The sequence below is a fragment of the Monodon monoceros genome, unplaced genomic scaffold (genome assembly GCF_005190385.1).
Source record: "Monodon monoceros isolate NGI ecotype Baffin Bay Population unplaced genomic scaffold, NGI_Narwhal_1 Super_Scaffold_18, whole genome shotgun sequence".
Taxonomy (NCBI): domain Eukaryota; kingdom Metazoa; phylum Chordata; class Mammalia; order Artiodactyla; family Monodontidae; genus Monodon; species Monodon monoceros.
The window spans coordinates 30,057,758-30,080,833 of NW_021703774.1; the positions used below are offsets into that span (position 1 = coordinate 30,057,758).

The 23,076-nt window shown below is 37.1% G+C and overlaps 1 protein-coding gene across 5 annotated transcripts in view; it reads left to right on the forward strand.

Moving 5' to 3' along the window:
* RGS7 (regulator of G protein signaling 7) overlaps positions 1-23,076 on the forward strand; it is a 601,845-nt gene that overhangs the window by 298,417 nt on the left and 280,352 nt on the right. For all 5 annotated transcript variants that reach the window (XM_029227539.1, XM_029227543.1, XM_029227541.1 and 2 more), the window contains exon 3: positions 2,063-2,159. In XM_029227539.1, the coding sequence (XP_029083372.1) occupies positions 2,063-2,159 (97 nt within the window). The remainder of the gene's footprint in view (positions 1-2,062; positions 2,160-23,076) is intronic.

Consider the following 23,076-nt stretch of genomic DNA (forward strand, 5'->3'; position numbering starts at 1 on the left):
TTTGGGGGGTCTGATTAAAAAAAAACAGACTTCCTTTCCTAGCTGAATTCTGAACCCACTGAATATCACAACCAAAGAGTAAAGCAGTTAGAGGTCACGGTATCACCTTGATCGCTGACAAAGCTATTATATTGAAGAGTGTTTGTGAACACAGGAGACTTAATCCTAAAATCCAGTCCTTAACAGACTACTCACCCACTGGGGTAGGCCTCTCCACATCAGCAGATTTGGATATGGGCTTCCCTACAGGAAAGGGATGGGCTCTGTAGGCCAATTTCTCATTCCCAACTCTTTTACCTGATAAGTCAGCGCAGCTCCCCAGAGTGGAGTGAGTTAGGGAACAGAGAGAGGCAGGAGAATTAGGCTAATGGTGCTCCCTCCACATGGAAAAGGAACATAAGGAGTGGAGAATATGCAGCTCAAAGTATCAGGGGTGCGGTGTGTGTAGACATCTGAAGTCCAATATTTATTGTCTGTGTGTGATGTTTTATATATGCTGTATCATTTAATAAAATACTGTACTCCTCCCACCCCAACCCAACCCTACAAAGGTTGTGGAATAGTTGTTATAAATATTATTATATACATTTTACACATGAGGAAACGAAACCTTAGAGAAGTTGCTTAGCTTGCTCAAAGTGTCATGAATGATAATGAGAAGATCTGAAACCCATTTTCCCACATCTTAGTTTCTCATGTTAATAAATCTGAAAATACTTATCCAGGCAAATAAGATCTCTTCATTGAAAACTGTTCTGAAGCCGTGTTGATTGATGATTACTTGATACAACATTTAGACTGTGATTTTTTAAAACTTTTTATTTTGAAATAATTTCAGATTTACAGAAAAGATGCAACAATCTTAGAAGTCCCTGTATGCCCTTTATTCAGCTTCCTCTAATTTCATCATCTTATATAATGATAACATAATTTTCAAAAATGGGAAATTGATATTGGTACTACACTATTAACTAACTACAAACCTTACTCAAATTTCACTACTCACCCATTGTTTTCAATATTGACTGAATTTTTTGAAGGCAGCAAGTGTATTATATTCATATTCACATCCGTAGTGCCCTCTGTAAGTCTGGTCTAGAATCAGTCATAAGTAACTGCTTGTGAGATGAGTAAATAATAGATTTTGAGTTTCATACTATCGATACAACTTGTGTATATTTGTGTGTATATATGTGCCACAGGCTTAGAAGCACATACAAAAGTCTGAAGCTGTGATTTGAATGAATGTTATTCAGAACTAAGTTCCACATTAGACTTGGTAAAGCAAAGCCATTTAAAACTGAAAAATTTTCAAAAACAAAAGAGAATGTACTAATCAGATTGAAAGGAAGATACATACATTGGAAGGTACTAAATTAGCAAAAGGCTATGGTGTGACATTCATTTTATTACTTTTGTACATGTGTGTGCATGCATGTAGATTTCATATGTCAGTTTAGTAAATGCCTGGGCAAGAGAAGAAGCAGTTGCTGACAGTCAGTGCTGTTTTTTTTTTTGTGGTACGCGGGCCTCTCACTGTTGTGGCCTCTCCTGTTGTGGAGCACAGGCTCCAGACGCTCACGGGCCCAGCCGCTCTGCGGCATGTGAGATCCTCCTGGACTGGGGCGCGAACCCGTGTCCCCTGCATCGGCAGGCGGACTCTCAACCACTGCGCCACCAGGGAAGCCCCAAATTGATGCTTTTAAGTCTTCTATTTTCTTTTGCACTGACTTCAGTAGAGATAGCATTAATGAAATGTGGATCTTGTTATCACAATGTTTTCTGATCATTTATAACCAAAGAATGTGAAACCAGGAGAGAAGCAATATTCCAAGCACAAAATTCTTCTTAAGCTTAATGAACTCTGAAATAGCCACCTTTCTTTCTGTTTTCTCAATCATCTTTTAACCGAACTGAAAATATTAATGTGACAAAATATAGAAAGACAAGAATATGGCATTATTCTTAGGGAAAACAGGTATACAAAATTCTTATGAGGACTGATTTTTCTCAAAAAGTTCAACTTTTAAAACGTTTTAATTATTTTATTATTGTTATTTAGATGGAAGACGTCATAGCACGCATGCAAGATGAAAAAAATGGAATTCCTATTCGTACCGTCAAAAGCTTTCTTTCCAAGATACCTAGTGTCTTCTCTGGTAAGTTTGCATTCAATGTAACACTATTTTCTCCAGCACTTTTCATATAACTATGTAAAATCTATTCTAGTCATTTACTATTGACGCTCTCTCTAACTCATTATTCAATAATTACTTATAAAAATTTATGTCATGTTCAACATCATGTTGGATACTTGACTTGATAGTAAAACAAATCAAAACAGCAAAAAAAAGAAAAAATCATGACCTTACCCAAAAGTAGTTGCAAAGACATAATGAACAAATGTGAAATAACAGAAAAAATATATATATATTAAAATATAGGTGTATGAAACAGTGTGCTGTAGATTATATACAAAAGTTAGGAAGGTGACAAAAATCAAAGAAGAGGCAAGAAAGGGTTCCTGAAGAGCAGTGATAAGCTGAGTTTGAAAAATGAGGAATTATATCAGCCTCAAGACTACTACCTCAACCAATTCTGCATGCAAAACTGGGAGTGACCAAACTGCTAAGAACAGGGTGGATAGATGGGAACAAATAGAGTTGGGTCAAATAAGGAGGGTCTAGGGTCTTTGAAAGCCAACCAAAAAATCTAGTTCTGATATAACAGAAAATATGGAGATACCTACAATTTTTGCAGAGAATGTTATGATGAAAGTGCTTGGGGTGAATTGATATTCAGTAAGGGTCCTTGTCACTGTGATAGGTATAAGGCTCTTGTAGGAATATTTGAATGCTAAGGATCTGATAGCCAGGGAGTGGAGGAATAGAGAGGAAAAAGCATGAGGATTTGGTGAATAACTAGGTATATAGGATATAAGATGACATGAACCAATGGTTTTTGTTTTTTAATTGGGTGATTGTGAGATATAGGAATTATTATTAGAAATAGGGAAACGCCACAGATTTGGTCGAAAGTGACTAGAGAAGCCCTAGAGAAAATGGATAATAATAAGTTAGAAATAGGTGCTCTGGCTCCAGGAGACAGTGAATGGCCAAGCTCTGGGGACTCGGGTGTGCTCTGTCCTTGGATGGCATGACTTAGAGAAGAGACAAAATCAGAAAGACCAAAGCCTTCGCAGCCAGTAAGGAGAGTAAGGAGGCTGGTGCTGAGCATGTGGAGGGGAGGGTGCTTGATGGAATTCATGAACAAGAGTTGTGTGATGCTTTCTTGTGAACAAGGATCAAAAGAAGACCAATGACCAGGAATCCTTCAGCCTTGGTACGATGGTAATAATTAGGGCCAGAACACAAATAAGTAGGCCCAGATGTTGATGTTTAATAGCTGCATTGCTCTCAGATGAAAGAGAGAAAGCAGTGGAGCAGATAAGAGCTGCAGTAGCCTGACATTTTGCTCTAATAAAACATATTCTCTTTTTCCTGTTACTGCCTTTCAGTCCCACTTTGTTCCAGTTTCTTGTTCTTCCTTGATGATGCCTTATATTTTCCCATATCTGGGACTTTATCTCTTCCTTCCTCAGTATTCTACTTCCAGACTTCGAGGTCATTCTGACCATTAAATTCTGTCCATTCTTCAGCAGCTAGCTCAGAGAGCTCTTTGGAGAAAACTATCCTGAGTTTTGTTCTCTGTTCTCTCAAAAGACTTGTTGTTATTGTTGTTTTGCCTCCCTGTTAGTAATTATTATGCCCCACCTTGCCTTATAGTTATTTTTTTATATGTCCTGTATCCTCGAGTAAGTATTAAGCTCCTTGCCATCAATAACTCAGAGAGTTAACTTTACCTCTAAACACAAGTATGAAAACTACTTGTATTTTGTCAACCAATGAAAAAGAGAACTTATCTCTTTAAAATACTTCAATACTGGGGTTGTAAACTGAAATGCATTCACAATCCAGGCAAATAAATTCACTAGGTTGCCCTTCTGAACTGGGAGCTGTGGTCAATTAAATAGTGCATAGCCGATACAGAGGCGTTTTAATTCAGGAATTTAACGGCTGAACTCAAAAGGATTGCCCATCAGTTTAAGCTGAGCTTCAAGTTAGAGTTACCTGCTCTAATGGTAAATCTAAAATTTTGGTTGAGTTCTTCAAGTAATAATACCTCCAATACAATTCCAATATAGCATTGTATTGGAAGAACTCTTGATTGACAATATTAAGGTCTTAATTAAAAAGTAAGAATGAGATTGAACCATGAAGTGCCTGTTATTATTTTAATGTTCATTAACATAAACCAACAATGTTAGCTGTGAAATAAAGAGAATATCAATGACAATTTTCATATTACTGTAATTAGTTTCTAATTATCATTCAGTGTTTTCTAGAAACTTTTAGGAGCTCTCTGCCTCACAGGTTCAATTAGATGCTTTGCTGTAGATTTAATTTGTATGTCTAGTATTATGTCTAGTATTTCACCAACCTATTTGTATTAATATTCCCAAATTATAATGGTCTGAATCTCCATCTACTTTACTAGCAGTTTTTGGTCTTTTTTAGTAATTTTCTTCTCCTGCTATTTCTTATGGTGATTTGGGATTAATCCCTGTATTCTTTTGTGGCCTGACTTGCTACCCACTGCTTACTTTCCTGCCTCTTTCTGCTTCTTCTTTCTCTTTTTCATGTTCTACTTCAGAGCTGCTAATGAAACAAGGGACCTACTAACTTTAGGCCCTTACTTCAATCAGAAACCAACTGTGATGAGTGATGTAATGTGTGAGAGGAAGGTAGTGTGATTGTTGGGGAAAGGAGTCTATTTTGTTATGGACCATTTCACAAGGGAAAAACTGTCTCAAATACTGTTGATCTAGCTCTTTCAGGTTACCCATTTATGCTCCCTAAAGCCTTGATGAACAAAGCATGGTCCATGAACCAAGAATATCAACATCACCTGGGAATTTATTAGAAATACAGTATCTGGGCCCACTCCAGACCTACTAAATCTGAATCACAATTTTAACTCTAAAGTTTAAGAGGTACTGCCTTAAGTAGGGCAGCAGGGCCAGACTGGGTTCCAGGCCAGCACTCAATTTTTACTGGGTGCAGTGGCCAACGTGTTTGTGCAGAGCTTTCTGTTTCCCTTCAAGGGCCCTGATTATTTCTTCTGCAGTCTGGCCTCAATCAAGCCCACCCCAGTTTGTCTAATGGTTTTTTCTTGTTTTGGTTTTGTTTTGATTTGTTTCTCTTGTGGGAGGGAGAAGGGATTATAAAGAAGAATCTAGTTCCTTCTAGCTCCTTTACTCCAAGCCAAGAGCCTCTTCAACCTCTAAGATTGAGGGATGTTAACAGTTATGTGGAGGGATGGAAACTATCCAGCTCTACCAGGCAGCACCCATATATAATACACATGTCATGGTGGCCAAGTAATGTTCATATCTACCTCAGGGGAAAACAGCTGTATTAAGAACATGATGATGCAATTCCATCCTCTCACAACATCTGAGATCCAAACCCAGTATCATGGCTATTACATAGATAATATAACTAACAGTGGTTTGGGCTTTGGAAATTTTTTGTTTGTTTATTTTTCCCCACCTCCTGATAAATGCTTTCTTCCAGCTAAACATCCAAGACTTCTCTAATTATTTTGGTTTTGGAGTTGTTAATTTCAGCCTCCTGGTTTCTATGGTCCCAACATCAGATGAAAAATCTTTGGATGAACACTCCATGTTGATCTCTTGAACTATGGGATAGGAGATGTCCTTGGGTAGGACAATGTCCAATCACAACCTTGTTTTCCCCCAGAATTGCCTTCTCAACTTGTGAGATAGCTTAGGCAGTTCCATTGGTTTTATATGACTGAACCCCCTCAAGTTCAAGAAATGAAATCAGTGGTGGGCATTTGAATGTTTTCATATTCTGGACATTCAGTATTTCACTTATTCTAGATCATGGTGAAATAAGCCTTTACCCATTGTATGAGGTTAATTTTCTTCAGTGGATTGACTGGGAAGTTACTGTGTTTCCAGATAAGCCACCGCAGGAAATAAATCTGACCGCTCTTCTCAGTTCTTTATAAATGGTGTAGGTTTTCATTAAAATGGTCAGAAATAAATTGGGGGTTGTAAGTCAGCCATTCCTGCATTTCATATATTTCTGTCTTTTGTCTTAATAGCTTGAGGACATTCTCCATCACGAGCGCATCGATACTTAAGGAGTTGCATCTTTTTGTTACTGTTCTTTTCCAACTTATTTCCATTCTTCATCTGAACTGATCACTTTTAACATGCTCTCATAAAAATGGCTTGCCACCAATTGGCAAGAGCAAAATTTATAGTCAGAAGAGTTATTTAATCGTCCTTATGATGTGTGGGTTTGGCTAGCCTTAAGTCTTTTTTTCTAAAACTACTTTATTGAGGTATGATTAAAATAAAAACCTCTGTACATTTAATGTATTCAACTTGACGAGTTTGGAGATAAGTATAAACAGGTGAAATCATCACCACTATCCATGCCATGAGCATATCCATCATCCCATAAAATTTGCTTCTGCCTTAATTAATTAATTTTGGGTAAGAACATTTAACATAAGAGCTACCATTTTAGCAGATTTTAAAGTATGCAATACAGTTTGTTAACTATAGGCACTATGCTGTACAGGAGATCTCTATAACTTTTACATCTTGTGTAACTGAAAGTTGTACCCTTTGACTAATATGTCCCCACTTCCCCATCTCCCAGCACTTGGAAACCACTATTCTACTCTCTGCTTTTATGAGTTTGACTGTTTTATATTCCTCATATATATGAGGTGTCATGCAGTATTTGTCCTTCTGTGTCTGGCTTATATTAGTTGGCATAATGTCCTCCAGGTTCACCCATGTTGTCACAAAAGGCAGGATTTCCTTCTTTTTTAAGACTAAATAGTACTCTGTTGAGACTTTAGCCTCAAGTCTTAGGCTCAAGAAAGCATCTTTAATTCTCTAGAATCCACTCAGGCCATTTTTTCCCTCTGTGTTCTATTCTTACTCTCAGCAAGTTTAATAACAAAGGAAGCCCTAACCAGTAACATGCTGAGCTACTCCAATTACATGGAAATAGGAATTATTATATTTCATATTACTGGATAATGAATCATTATTCATATTTTATTATTATTTTGGTCCTCTAAGAGGGTATACTGTTCTCTGTGAGGCCTTGTTCTTTTCAGGCATGTATGTGAAACTCAGCAGTATATATGAGCTTAAAAATTAAGTTGCTTTTAAATGAAATAATTTGAATATGTCCTGCCTCTTATCTTTTATTCTTCCAAAGGTTGTATGAATGTTTATTAGTGTCATGGAGAAATGATCTGTATAGGCTTAAAGTTATCTTGTGGGTAGCTGCACCGGTAAGAAAGAAAAGGAAAAAGCTTGGTGATATGGACTGGCTGAATGCAAGTTTAATAAGTACATATTTTGCATCTAAAGTTTTTGAGAACAGCTTTCAGGGTGCCTTATGACTTAAACCTGATTACATCTGGAGTTAACTTAAGGACAATAAAATTAGAAATAAATATTATGGAATATTTTTCTCTGGAGACTGTAAGACTGTCTAAGTAATTCTAAGATATTTCTAAGAGTCTAAGATGCTCTTTTCTGAAACTGACATCTTACTGTGAAATATTTTTCATCTGTCATTGGAATGGCTTAGCATGGGTTCTACAGAAATTCAGAGAGAAGTAGATTGCTTTTAAAACAATTGTAAAATATTTTGGCATGAATCATGCTTGTAATATTTTGCTTTTATAATATCCCATTGGTAATTCAAGAATCTAAAGAGGAAATTTATAAGCAATAAATAAGAAAGAAAAAATATCTAAAAATATTGGCAGTTCTTAAAGTTCAATTCTGAAAAAATAAATTCTTGGAGAAAACAAAAAATTTTAACTAGATTTGCAAGAAACATAAACATTTGCCAAAAGCCAGTCCTTTCTTTGTCATCTTCTTGACATACCTCTCTGACAAAGTCACAAAACAACTGGCACATGGTAACTACACAATCAGCCAAACTGAGGAACAGAGGGGAAGCTGAACTGTCACATAATCAAACAGGTATTTAAATTATCTTTGCTGTGAAAGATTCTTCACCCCATTTTGGTTGTCACTCTTATTGTAAAATAGCACCATGAAGTGATTAGAAATAGTAAAGAATTCTAATCTAGCTACTTGGACTCTCTGGCATTTGTTCTAGATAATTCTTTTTCTATAGCTAAATACTACTGGGAAAATGATAAGGTTAGCTATGTATTGGGCTTTCACTGTATTTGTAGATAAATGACTTATTTTAAAATGTGGTTGAATCAATTTGATTTGACCAAGATAAAAAGCAAGCTCTTGTTTTCACCAGAATGTTAGAAGAAATGGTAAAAATTCAGGAATACCTTAATGCTTTGATTTCACCTTTAGTTTTCTTTGTAGCCACTCCAATTAGACCCAGGAACTATTTTTCTCTTTCAGGGTAACTGTAGATGGTGGTGCTGTTTCTCTGGAGTGCTTTTTGGACATCTGAATTTGCTATTTTGTATTTTAAGTGAATATTATTGGGATTGGATTGGATTTTGCCCTCCAAATAACTTCATTCCAGAGAGGGAAAGTCTGTTCAAATACATAAATATGTCTGTCAAAATTCTACAGATAAGAGTCCTCTCTGACTACCAACTGTGTTGGTTTTCTAGAGTAGTTCTATTACCTTATCCTTTACTCAGAACATGGTTTCTCCCTATATGTTCTTCCTAGGGCAAAGACTCTTTCCAACACAACTGAATCATTTTATTGTTGTATGACCAACAGCTGTAAATAAATCTCTGGAGATGGGCCTTTTTACTTAAGATTATGAACACAACTCAAGAGTAAATCATTATCAATAGCCGAAATATGTAATTTACTTGACAAAAATCATTGTGCCTACAGAATAGCAGATTTCTATCCTTAAGGAGCTGTCTGGAAAAGACTCTAAGAACTATGATGAACTTCTAGTTCTCTCATTCCTACCTGGGAATCTGACAGGGTTCATAGATAAACACAGGGTGAATGCACAAACATGTAGCCAAGGTTCTATGGAGAAATATTGAGGCTCACTAATATTGTAGCTTATTTTTTGGACTTGGGGAAAAAGGGCAATTGATGTACTTTTTTTAGAATTTCCAAAAACCACTACTACATTTTTACAAAGAAGAACTGTACATGGCAGTGTTGAGAGTATTTTGGCATGGTTAAGGAACAATATGTTGATAAAAGGCAGAAAACAGAGTGCAGTCATAAACAAACAACTGTCTGTAAGTCTGGGGAATCCCAACTTGTGTTGAATTTTATCTTAGAATTTAAATATTATCTTTAGGCATCTGGACTCTTCAGATTTACAGATGATGCCAAATTGTTCCAAAAAGTAAAAACCCAAACCATGAAAGAAAACAAAAATCAAAGATGAGAACACCAGGATATGTGAAGAACTTTCTGGAAAGTTATCAAGAGAGAGAAAATTTAGCCAAATAGAAAATAATACATTTATAAAAAATAATGCAAAGTCAAGTCTGGGGCAGGTTCAGCACTAATATTTAAGACCCATGAAAGGAGCTAGAGGGTCACCAATAGCCTAGTCCCTAAAGTTGCTGCTCCGTTGTGCTCCTGTGATCAACAAGACCCCACTGAGGTCTTGAATAAGGTGTTGAGTATAACATAGGAGGAAATTGGACAGAAATAGGAAACTATCCTACCCGTATTTAGAACCGTATGAATATCAGCTCCTCAGAATTAGAGCTATTTCATGCCATTTTTTAATCTAACCTCAAGGCAGATTTAACAGTTTGAAAAAATTCGATTGAAAATTTGACTGATTGAAAAGGAAGCCTAGGTAATGAAAAGTAGAAGTTGTTACTGGTCATGTGTTAAAAATATAAACAGTTCAAAAGGGTTAGATAAATATAGATAATGCATGCCCAAGAGATGAGCAAGAAAAAATGGGATACTTGGGGTTTATTCTTATTTTTTGATGTTGATGTTACTGGGAAATTCAATATATCTGTGTGTGGCACACAGGAAATTAGCAATAAATGGAAAAATTACTGTAGTTAATACCAATAATATTATTACTTTTATTACCACCTTCAGAGGCCTGGATTAGGCCCAGGTTTATACGTTCTCTTTCCTCCTAGTTAGTTAATCTGTTGCAAGACCAGGGGTAATTACCTGTGCTGGAGGCTCTGTAGCATCTGGCACAAGGTTATTTTAGTATCTCCTTAAAAGGTATTTGTTGAATACCTATTACTTTCATTAATTGATGATCATTTCCCACATTCTTAAGGTGCCTTATAGATTTTAACACTCTTTAATGTGTCCTATCTTTCATTCCTCACAAGTAACTAAACATATGAAATTGAAATCTTTTAGAGAGATGAATGCATGTTAATTGTTCTTTTCATATAGTACCATTGGAACTTAAGATCATTACACACTGATATTGATTTTTTTCCTTTAATAAATCATGTTTTGACTTTCTTAACTAGCTTCTTTATTATCATAATGTCAATACCCAGCTAATTGTGTCATCTGGACTCTTAGTGAATGAATAAAATAGTGATAGAGGCAATCTTGCAAATTTGTTTTGGGAGATTTAAATGATGCAGACATATTAACTTTTCATTTATTAGTTACCTACTCTGAAAATTTTCACAAATATTGACTTCTCTTTAAAGCAACAGGTCTGAAAAGCTTAATTTTGCTCATTGGTGAGTTTTTTCCTAAAATCTTAGAAATGATAGGTTGCTAAAGAAAAGCCTATCAAAGTGGAGCTTTACTTCTTTAAATTAATGGATTAGCATTGCTTTCTTTTGGGAGGAGATCAAAATTGACTGTAGAGATAGACGTTTATTTGGGATGATACTAAAGCCTTCATTCTCTCCAAGAATGAATAAATCTTGATGACTGAATTGCTGGTCTGTATGTGTTTTGTGAAATGATGAATCAGTGCACGATGTTCGAGTTATACCATTTTGCTCTGCCTTTTTATCCTGATGATACCATCTGGGTTTGTCTTCATTTCCCTCTCTCTCTGAACATACTTTGAAGGGCTTCCATTTTTCACCTCCTAGAAATTCTAGGATAGAGAGCTGTCCTGTCCTTACCCTCATCCTACCCTATTGGCATCCCCGAGCCAGCCTGTATTAATCATTCCTTTCTTTGGGTTTTCCTAGCACTATGTTCGTCTTCATGGAGTTTATTTTACCTGACATTTTGTCCTCGGTGAGCATGTGCTATGATTCTTACTAGTGGCTGTAAGCACTTGGAGAACAAGAATAATTTCTCATTTCAATTTGAATCCTCTGTAGATTCAGTGTCTGGAAGATAGTAGATACTCAGCAAATGTAATGACTTCTCATAGGACAGCTGATGTCCCAGGCATTCAGGTACATCCACAACAAATTCCACTTTTCGATTCATTGGCAGTGGAAAGAACACTCAGTGTAATTACTTTGCTGTCATTTACTAGCTTAGATGGGTTTCAGCATGGAGACTCAGCATGGATTCCAGAGTCCAAGACACTCTCAATTTAAATTTTATTTGGTTTAAAGTGAATATTTACAACATCAGACATTCCCATATTTAAATGTAAATATTCTTCAACCCTGTCTAGAATAGTGCAAAAAGTATATATATTCTGGTAGTAAAGAGACCTGGATTTTAGTCCTGTATCTCATGTTGCAAAGGAGAACATTATGTGTTAAGTGACAGCTCCAGCTCCAATGCTTATAAGAATATCAATGTTTTGGTCATAACCACTATCATAGGAACTACCGGCATTTATTGAGTGCTTACAATATACTTGATATTCAGTAAATATTTACTTTTTAGGTGTATTCTTTTATATATTATTGTCCTTACAAAGATAAGTAAAGTTCAGAGAAGTTAAATAACTTGGCTAAGGAGAGACTGTTAGAAAGGTTCTGGGTATTTTCATCATAAACACCTTTGCCACAAGTAGTTTCACAGCACAACTAACTGGCTGTAAAGCCATTTTGCTATAAAAGAAAAAAATAACTGGTTGATTGACAGTTTTGTTTTGATTACAGTAGAAAATAATAAAATACCAGTTTCTGCAAATCCTTTGGTGAGCAGTCATCCCTCCCACCTGTCAGAATCAGTTTTCCCGAGTTAAGCAAATAGAAGAGGCGGCTAGTAATTCCCAACAGCTTTTGAAGGCATTAATGATCGATTCTTTAGCTAATTTAGTTACAACGGCTTGTTCTCTCTTGCTGTGTTTTCCAAATTTATGACATAATACTAGAAGTTGGAGGCAAAAGGAGAATCAGCCTCCTCCTATCCTCCTGGCCCCCAAATGGTTACATGATTCCTGATGAGTATAAGTCTCTTGAAAACGTTGAAAATTTTAACAGAATATGGCTTAGGTTAGCTCACCAAAGGATTTGCAAAAACTGATATGTTATCATTTTCTAGTGTGATGTCAACCATATATTTTATCTTTTACAGCAAAATGGCCTCACGGCCAGTTAGTTGTAGGCAAAACTGCTTGCAGGGAAGGTATTTATAGGAACATAGTGGACACATGTTAGGTAAGCTGTAGAGCTGACATTTAAATCTAGGATAATCTAGTGTGTGTGTGTGTGTGTGTGTGTGTGTGTGTGTGTGTGTGTGTGTGTGTACATATATACAAATTATGATAATACATTATCATATAGTGTGATAAATATTATAATATATATATATATCATAATCTGATCCCATTAAGTAATTTGAATCCTTCCTGTTTCATTCTGCATTCAGCTTGTAAATGCCCTTTTCTCTTTTACAAAGAAATCAGTCAAGTAAGAGACTTCTCAGGGTAAGGTGACATGGGTAGTAATCAAGGGGCTTTTCTTTTGAGACTTGATTACTTTACAAGCATCAGTCCATTCACCATAGTACTTGGGTATCTTATCCAGTGAAAAAGTGCCATGTTTATTTAGGAGATATGCACAGTCAATGAAGGAGAAGAAAACAACATGCTGAGGACGTGTAGTGGAAAGAAACAGAACAAAGCAGAGCAAAAACAGAACAATAGCTGGAGGGCTAAACAAGGGACCATGCTTATGTAAACTTCCCTGGAACAAACCATGAATGTTCCCAGAACTGGGGCACATCCAGAATTCCACAGCACTATGTCCATCACTTTTATCCAAATACCAGGACTGTCACATTACATAATTTTCACATTTGTTCTTATTTTTGATGACCGCAGAACAGACTTGTGTCCCAGTTAGCCATTTTGTCCCTTTCATTTATTCTTTGGGTCAGATTTCTGCTAACTCACGTCATTTGCATAACTGCTCAGATCTGTTTCCAGGGAAACGGTTTTACTTTCCGTGTAAATATAAGATATTTGTCCTAACTCCCCTCTGTCACATTTTGTTACAAAGAGACATTTTGGGTAGTTGTTTATTCTTAAGTTTCTCTCTGAAACAATTTCTTGTGGAAATCATGTACAAAATTACTTATCCCTTTTGCTATATGCAGGACTCTATTGAGAAAGGAGAAGGTTGACTTAAGAGGGTTTGTTTGGAGCAGGGAGAGTCAGAAAAGTTGTGAGATTAGACTTTTAGGTTTGTCTCTAGCCTGTGATGTAGAATTAATTTAGAGTGTGATTTCTGTCATTAGCTGGAGATTTGGGGAATCATTTACACACGGTCAAATTTCACATGTGAACAAAATGACAGTTTTGGAAACTATACCCTTTCTTTTGCAGCGTTGGAGTTCTTCACTGAGCAAAATTTCCCCCATTGTTTACTGCTGAGTGCTGAGTGTTCCGTGTCTGTGGGGGTTCCTGGTGGAAAGAAGCCATCGGGAGGTCTGGGGGCTGGTCAGGGAAAGCTCATCAGTTAAAGGGAGAGGGATATGGAGGCAGATGAAGCACATTGTAGAAGAGGCTCAGTCTGAGAAACATGGCACTCGAATCAAATAGCGTCATCTTTTCCACACGTCATGGCAGATATGGATCACCCTCTGGGGAGTCCTCCAGGTGGGCTGCTCAGTATAACCTTAGGGTGGCTTTGAATGTTAAGCCATTGCAAGTTGATACCTGAAAACTGCCAATTTCAAATGATCTTGGAACAGAGTTTGATTATGGATGCATCATTCCAAGCGTCAATCTAGAAGATACAATCAACGGAGTTGCACTGATGATGTAAAATGTTTGGAAAGCAAAGCCTGATGTAAGCTTCATGTGAAAAATCATTGGTCACTTGGTCATTCTCACCCCACAAATAGTGGTATCTTAAGGTGACAAACTAATTTGGTAGTTCTTTTCAGAAGGACAGTTTTTGGGACCCATACATCTTCATGAGATCATGTGCTTTTTAGTGATCTTTCTTCCTCAGAACAAATTTCATGTTAGAAATCTTCCAAGGCCCATCTGTGGAAGATACTGAGAATATAGAGGACTGGATTGCCTGGGAAGACTTGCTTTCTCTCTTTCTCTCCCTTATCAAAGACATGTTAATAAAGGGTTAATGAGTTCTACATATAAAATCTTTGGTTTTTAAAGCTTTTTGCTACCTGAGCTCTTTGTTAGACTAAGCCTTAGAGAACCCAAAAAGGAAGTTCAAAATAGAACTAACATTTTCTTTAAAAATTTAAGGATCTTCCTCTTTCAGATGAGAGCAAGGAGGTTTCTTTTAATGTTTGACTTTTTCCCCCTTCTCTTTTTTGGCAGCCTTCACATGTACAAATCTCACTGAAGTCATTCCAGGCTGAAAGCATTTATGATCAAATACCAGAAAGCTAAAAATAAGTATTCTACCCTTTCTCTAGAGGTTACTGAATATTTATTTCTCTTAACCTTTCTGTTCAGGTGGCAAGAGATGGATTTTAATGGTTGCTGGGGGCAAATGTGTTGGAAGATCAGTAAATAATTCAAGATAACTGCACTCAAAACCACCCTTCAGTGCTAAGCAGTCTGGCTTGTTTCACAACTTAGATAGTTTTGGAAAATGGTGATACAGCCAAAACTCCAAGGCCAGTATTAGATTACACCAATTTGTAGCTATTGTATTTGATGGCTTCAAAGCCATCCTCCCTTTTCCTGGCACTATCTCCTTGGATTTCCTTTGGGTAACTATCTCATCCCACTCTCAGTCCAAGTGGTTTGAGTGCGGCCACCCAATCTCTGGATCAAGGCTAGGGGAAGGAATGTGACTCAGCCTTGGCCAATCAGATAATCATGGCCAGTACTTTTGCTGGAACAGTTGAGGAAAGAGACCCTTTCTTTCTGCATGTTGTTAAGCTAGTAGGTATAAACCTAAGGTAAAATTTGTCTGAAAGTGAAACTAGTACAGAGGAGAGCAGAGCCATAGATTAGAATGAAATTTGGTCTTGAGAACAAATTTTGAGCATCTGTATCTGGCTATACTTGAAGCTTTTCAGCTACTGAGCCAATAAATTTCCATTTTACTTAAGTTAGCTTAACCTTGTCTTCTGGTAATGAGTTCTGAATTATACATTCCTCTTAATTATCTTCAATCCTCATTTTTTCCCAAGGGATTCTTTGCATCTGACACCAAACTTAGTTATTTTGATTTTTTGGGGGGGGGGGTTGGGTAATTTTAAAGTTGCCTGTTTTTATTTCTTTGAATTGCAAAACTAAAATAATGCATCATTTTTCCTGCTTAAAGATAGAGCAGTCTAAGACCAAAGACAGTTAATTTTTGTCTACTTTTATCACTGAGGTCTACGGCCTAGACTTTACTTGCCACAGTTACAGAGATTCAAAGAAAGAAGATGGCATTTATAAATGATATTAAAGGATGAATTAATTTTACCAGGTATTACCCATTAACTTCTTAATTATATTACTATAATCAAGTTTCTGTGGCTTTTTCTTCCTCCTAGATGCTTAACACTAGAAAGAAGCCTGGTAATGCATACTCTTGTGCCCGCTGCAATTTTTCAGACTCACCCCTTTCTGAGGGAGTTTTACCACAATATGGACCACAAGAAGTAAAAGCTGTGCTTTATTTACTCTCAGATCATGTGTCAATGGCCCTGGTATGGAATACATGATCAGAAAATATTTGCTCAACCAACTAGTTTATCTAACTTTGTAGTCCAAGTGTATATTAATTCTACGTAGTCACCTCTTCAGTAATGCTTTCTCATTGAGTATCTTCTACAGTCAGATTTTGTGAAATACATTGATGATACAAAAATGAGAAGGTATATTCTACCCAATTGCACTGGGAGTTTTTCATCAACATGGAAGAATGACCAACAGAGTTTATCATCTCCTATTCTTACCCAAACCCACAGAGGTGACAATAAAGGACTGTTTGAAAGGTATTAACCCACAGGGACAATGAGAGAATGAAGCAACGGATGAAAGATGCAATTTTTTTTTTTTGAATAAGGAAAGTGATGGAGGAGAAGCAAGTGTTCACACTTAGCAGAATGGACAGAACTATATAACCCAACTTACAACCCAGTGAGAAATGAGCCAGTTTGCCCCACAGAACTCAGTTCTGTGAAAGACTTAGATGAGAAACAAGGCTGGAAAGAGATTTATTGAAACAATAGATCTAGAGCAGCTGGATCCCCAGGACCCTCCCCCACTCCATGCAACCTTCCAGAAAAGTCACAGAGTTTTATTTTCTGGAAATATTGTGCAGCTCCTAATTTGAGAATCCCAAATGCAGCAGGGAGAGCTGGGGTGGAAAAGGTAAATAAGTGAAAATCTGAATTACTGACTTTGTTCTTCTTTCCCCAGTCTGCCTGCAGGGTGCCAACATACTGCCTAGCTGTGAGCTTAGGGAATTCCCCTCTGGAGGAAGTCACTGGCCCCAGAGAATGGCCATGATGTACTGACATTTGTTTCCATCCTAAATTTCTTTTGAAGTGTAAAGTAATGACATTATACAGGAAGACAGGTGCAAACATACACACACCTGGAGAAAGGCGTTGATTCAGCTTCAGGAATTCAGCAAATATTTCTTTAAGTTGACGACAGCCAAGGCCCTGTGCAATCAAGGGTATCAGTAGGTAAGAGAGTTTCCAAGACTGGCTAGTGAGAGAGGTATACTCTTTCTGAATTTATAGAGCAAGTGATGGAACTTAAAATCTGTTTACCTGTGTATTCCCAGTAATTTTAAACTTAAAATTTTTATTCTGGGCTTTTAATTTATAGACACTAAAGTTTTCATTGAAAGAAAAGGTTCTGTGTTAACATAATTCAAAGGTAACTTAAGATTTGTATACTTTTTCCTGTCTCTAAAACGTTTTTTATGCATTACATTTTTCTTAATAGTTTTGGAAATCATGGTCAGTTTCTTACATTAATAATCATCTTTTCTAAGTTTTTTTTTTTTTTTTTTTGGTCTGGTACCTCATTTCTATTTCATTAGTTTTGGTCTGTAAGTTCCTCGAGATCAGGACTCTGTCTCATCCACTTCTATATCCCCACACACAGAGATGCTAAATAAATGCTTGTTATCTTTTTTGTGTGTCTATTGTTGAGTAGTACAGCAGTCCTTAAGCAACAGCGCAGTGTCATCTCCTTGAACAATGTATCAGTCATAATTTTATTTTATATATTTTCTGATGCTTTGACATCTTGGGTCCTTGCTTACCCATGAGATACTGCCACTTCCAGGGCTGGCCAATTTCTATAGAAAGTAAAGGATTGGCATGCAAGTGCGCCTTTCATATGCAAGCCAAAAAATCCAAAGCCCACATCCCCACCACCTCCTCTCTCTGGCCCCTATTCCTCAGAGCCCTCTGAAATTATTCAAACTAGGCAATCCTAATTCTGCTTACCCTGTCTTACGTTGCCTTTCCCATGAAAATGACAATGAGGCTCTTGTCCATGCTTTTCCCCATCTCTCTCTGCCTCCTGACTGACCCTGGTGCTTCCCCATGTGGCCCCACATGTCATGCCATTCCTCCTGCTATAGGGAACTTTGAATAAAACTTCTTCCTTCATGACTATCATTTCTGTGTCTGTATGTCTTACCATACCTGATTAAGAGAAATCCCGGATACATTTTAAAACAGTTGACTTATTCATAGACTTGGCTGGTAAGGAAACATTGCTGTGCCCAAATGTATTCAGTGTTTTCACTTACACACTAACATCAGCATGGTGTTAGTTCGCCATGTCCCTGTTCGCACAGGACACCACCAAACCCAAAGGGACCAGATGACACATGACACAAGTGGTGGGTCACTCTGTAGCTGAGAAGTCAATTCCACACTGTAGTTAAGCGGCATTATGGTCTGCAGCTATGCTCAAAGAAGGACAAAGTGGAAAATTCCATGCTTCCCTGGAACCAGGGAGGTGGATGGGAAACAGCCTCATGGCAGCCTTCTGCAAAATGGAGAGCCTCCTGCAAGATAGTCTGTGCAACAGCTCCTCACAGAACATCTGTCTTGCCATGCTCCTGGAAGAATGGCAGAGAACATTCTGCACAGACATGGTCAGACTGCAGTTGAGCCTTGCCTGCATGGTCTCTGTGGGCATATGCAAGGTCACAGGGCACTCTGGCAGAACTGTCCCCTACATTTGTCACTTCTCAAGGTCTTCTGGTATTTCTAGCACTGTGATAGTTTAATGAAAACTTTAGTTTTTAAGTCTACCCAGCTTAACTCATCAGATGTGCTGTATGTGTATCAGATGTCTTTCAAAATATCTTTACCACTTAGATTACTAGATTGTGGATCTATTCTGAGAGATGTCAGAAATATTGCCATCTAGTTCTATCCATTTCTTTAATTATTTCAACTTCTACGCTTTTTGTGTAATTTGAAAGTGGTAAAACATCTTTCAGTAAAAGGAAAAGACTAAGTGTCACATAGCACTTCATGTTTAAAGTGAAGATCCTCCTTCCTTCCCCTTTTCTTTCCCCTTTCTATTCTTCCCTCCCTCTTTCGTTTTTGCCTTAATTGGGGTAGGTAGTGTAGTCCCATGTTCATCTATGGGTGGAGGTGATTGGAAATGTGATTTAATTAATATTAGAGAGTGAGTGAAAGTCAGGATGTAGACCTGAACATTCATCTAGATTTCTTGATTGGACCTTTGATTGTTAATTGTTCTTTGTATTTGTCTAGTGAGATTAATCATATAACTAAATTAAGGAATGTATAAAAATTTAGCACAGCATACTTTCATATATAATATTCTTAGTAAAAATTTACCTTAAAAGTAATTTAGCATCTAAGGATTAGCAAAGCTTTTACAGGACATTTTATTTGAGCCTCTCAGTACCCTGTGAGGTAAGCACAACTGCTTTTTTACCATTTATAGCAAAGTAACTGAAGATCAGAGAGCAAAAATGTCTTGACCAGAATCACACTGCTAATAAATATGGAACTAAGATTTGAACCCAGGCCTGGCATACTTTTACATAGTTATAATTGTCTTTAATCTCATGCATGTTCTCTAAGGCACTGTTATGTCCTGAATTTTGTCCCCTCCAAATTCATATGTTAAAGCCCTAACCCCTTGTACTTCAGAATGTGACTCTTTTGAGGTATAGGGCCTTTAAAGCAGTAGTTAAGTTAAAATGAGGCCCATGGGGTGGGTCCCAATCTAATCTGACTGGTATCCTTATAAAAAGAGGAGATTAGGGCACACAGAGAGACACCATGGATGGGTGTATACAGAGAAAAAGCCACATGAGGACACAGTGAGAAAGGCGGCCATCTGTAAGCTAAAGACAGAGGCCTCAGGAAAAACCAAACCTGCTGACACCTTGATCTTAGCCTTCCAGCCTCCAGAGCTGTGAGAAAATGAACTTCTGTTGTTTCAGCCATCCAGTCTATAGTATTTTGTTATGACAGCCCTAGCAAACTAGCATAGGGACAAAACAGAAACTGAGGAATTCATTAATTAAACCACATTCTTAAACCAAACCAGCCTTCTGTTCAGGAGCAGTTCTTAGCAGAAACCATGGAATGTCTACTAAACTAGTGCTGTGAAAGGTGAATGGATATCTTTTTATTTGGTGATGTTTAAAATATCTGGCAAGGCATGCTGGCTCTGGGAAATACCCTATTACCTAAGATATAATCAGTCCAGTCCAAAACCTCCTACCTAGAAAGTGAGTTAGAAAACTAAAATTGCAGAGTATGCTCCTCCAGCTATAAACTAAAGTGAAATACCTACAGAAATAGGAAAAAATTAAAGTAGTCATGAAATACAAAGTTTTTATAGAAAATGCCACATGCCACCAAGATAACTAGAGAATACATGTTTAGTAAATATCAGAAAAAGGAAGACAATCAACCTTTTTTGATTCAGTTTTTACAAAATGTGCACATAACGGAAACCCAATGTTCTTGTCCAGCTTTCTGAGGAGAAATGGGCATTTTTTAAATCCCCATCATTCATTGCTCTGAGTTATGTGAACATAATGAATTTTGTCTCATTTTCTCTTCTAAACAGGGAACATCCCACATTGTACCCGATAGCTGGTTACCCAAACATGGCCTCCTGTTGGTTTGTTCTCACAATATTTTCCTGTAATGGCTTGCTAAATTCCATGCCTAAGAAAATTATTACCCATTCCAGGCATGCCCGCACATCCTCTGGGTTTGTCCTTGTGCCTGCTTCGCAGTGGGGCAGCTCTGTTCACAGTGTGGACATCCTCCTATGGAGGCTTGCTTTGTCCCTAATCAAGCCCTGAAGAGGCATCTCCTTATGGCACTCACAGATGGCTGTGTGGAAAACATTTTCTCATCTTGGTAAAGCTTTTTTTAAGGTCATCTTTTGGTCAAGGTGAACTTTAAAAATAGTTTTACAAAGAGGCTAGAAAACAGTTGCTTGACTATAATTGGAAAACCTCTAATTCCCCAGCTTATAGAAGTGACAGATCATAAATAAATTGATTTTCTTTAGCCTACCCTAATGACTTCTTGGCTGGAGGCTTCTTTACATTTCTACCAAGCTGTGGAGAATTCCACAAGTTTATTTGGATTACTGAGCTGTATGGAATAGAATGGCAAATTATCAATGAACTGATCAACTTATGTGTCATAAAAGTGACCAGTTCAGCTGCTTCCTTTCTTCCCCTACTTACCTTTCCAGATGTTACATTTACAGTCCCTCTTCATGTGTCCTTTCCACATCTGTCCACTTTCTCCCTCACCTTTGTTCAGGGAGCAGACGTGCATATAGTCTCCTTGTCAGGAGAAAGAATGCTGCCCTTCTTTGGATGGCCCTGTATTATCATAGACAGAGGCTTTGTCATCTGATCCTCTTTGAACCTGCCTAACTTCTATGTGCCACTGGGCAAAGTGCTTAGTGTAGTGTATTTGAGACTCCATTTTCTCAGTAAAATGAGTATAACCATGCCTTCCTTTTTCTTAAGAGTGTTAGAACATTAAATGTAATTTATATGCATATATGTCTCATATCTATACATGCATATATGCACACACCCAGTAAATATAAGGCATTTATGATATATGAATTCCTTCTAGTACAGGTTCTGTTTATTTTTTCCTTCTGTCATTTAGTTTTGTTTCAATGTAATTTTTTCCAATAGCATGTTGCTGTCAAGGGCACTTTTGATTATTACATTAGTATATTTTCATATGGGTCAGAAATAAGTCAGCAATAAAGTAAACTGTGTTTCTTTTACATTTTCATGAATCTCTCACCATTTCAGTAGTACAAAAAGCCATATATGAAAACTTGAATAAAAGCGAAAGGTGTTATACTATCCCTTCCTCCCCAAAGTGGTCTGATATCATTGCATAATTTCTTCTCCTCATTAGGATTGTCATTCATGCAATGTTTAAATTTTTCTCTTACTGACTTATATAGAAATTGTGTTAGCAAATTTGTACCTGTTATTCTTTATTGCTCTGAGGTATTGGAATTTTACTACTAGGTGCTAAAGCTTTTAAATTAGGCATAGTCAAATTTCTCCATTTCTCTGGAGAAACGGAACATGGAGGAATCAGAGTTATCATTGTATTAACTATACAAAAGTACACTACTAATTTTAAAATATCTATATATATCTCTGGTAATATAAAGATTGTGATATTGAGCAAAGTTGAAAAAATATCTACTCCTATTTTGCTTCTTGTGTTTTAAACATCCTTCTCCCTGATGTCACGACTATACTGCTTTCCTGCACCTTCCATTTACAACATCCTCAGAGGAGAGGCACTGTGAGGTAATGATTATGAATGACCCTGAAGCCACACTCCCCAGTTAAAACCAGCCCTTCCATTCATGAACTTTGTGACCTTAGACTCTATTGTGCTTCTGTTTCTTCATCTGTGGAAAAAGAGTGATAGTGGTTGTTGTGAAAATTAAATGAGTTAATATATGTAATATATTACTATAGTAGCTGGGTGCTGGTAAATGCTCAGGAAGTTTTTAGCTATGGTTGTTAGCTGTCATAGAGCAGAATAAGGTAGAAAAGCTAAAGGAAATCCAGAGTGTCCATATATCTTTAGCATTGGTTACAGTATGGGTCTTTCCAAAATTAGATTTACCAATAGTATTTTAGATAGATGGACAGAAAGAAAGAAATGAAGGGAGGGAGGAAGGAAGGAAGGAAGGAAAGAAGGGAGGGAGAAAGGAAGAAAGAAAGAAAGAGGGAGGGAGGGAAGCTTGGGGAGGGAGGGAGGGAGGAAGGAAGATAAAGAACCCAAAAGCTGAAAGTAAACTTTATTTTCTCTGGTCTAAATACCTACCCATTGAATTAATACAATGCATTCTCTATAGCTTATTAGCTTCATCCCACTGTTGGCTGGTGGGGTAGCTTATGGTCAACAACAACAAATCTCATATAAGTTGCTGTCAATTCTGCTCCATTCTATATTGTTGCTTTTTTAAAAACCTCAATGTATGGCTTTACTTTATATTCCATTTTGGACTCAGCCCATCAACTCTACTCTCTGTCCAGATCATTTAGATGGGAGCAGTTACCTATGCATCTTAACTATTAGGTAAGAAACCAACCATAGGAAACATAATAATTTATTGTTCTGATTATAATGATTTCTGTAATTATTAATATATTTTC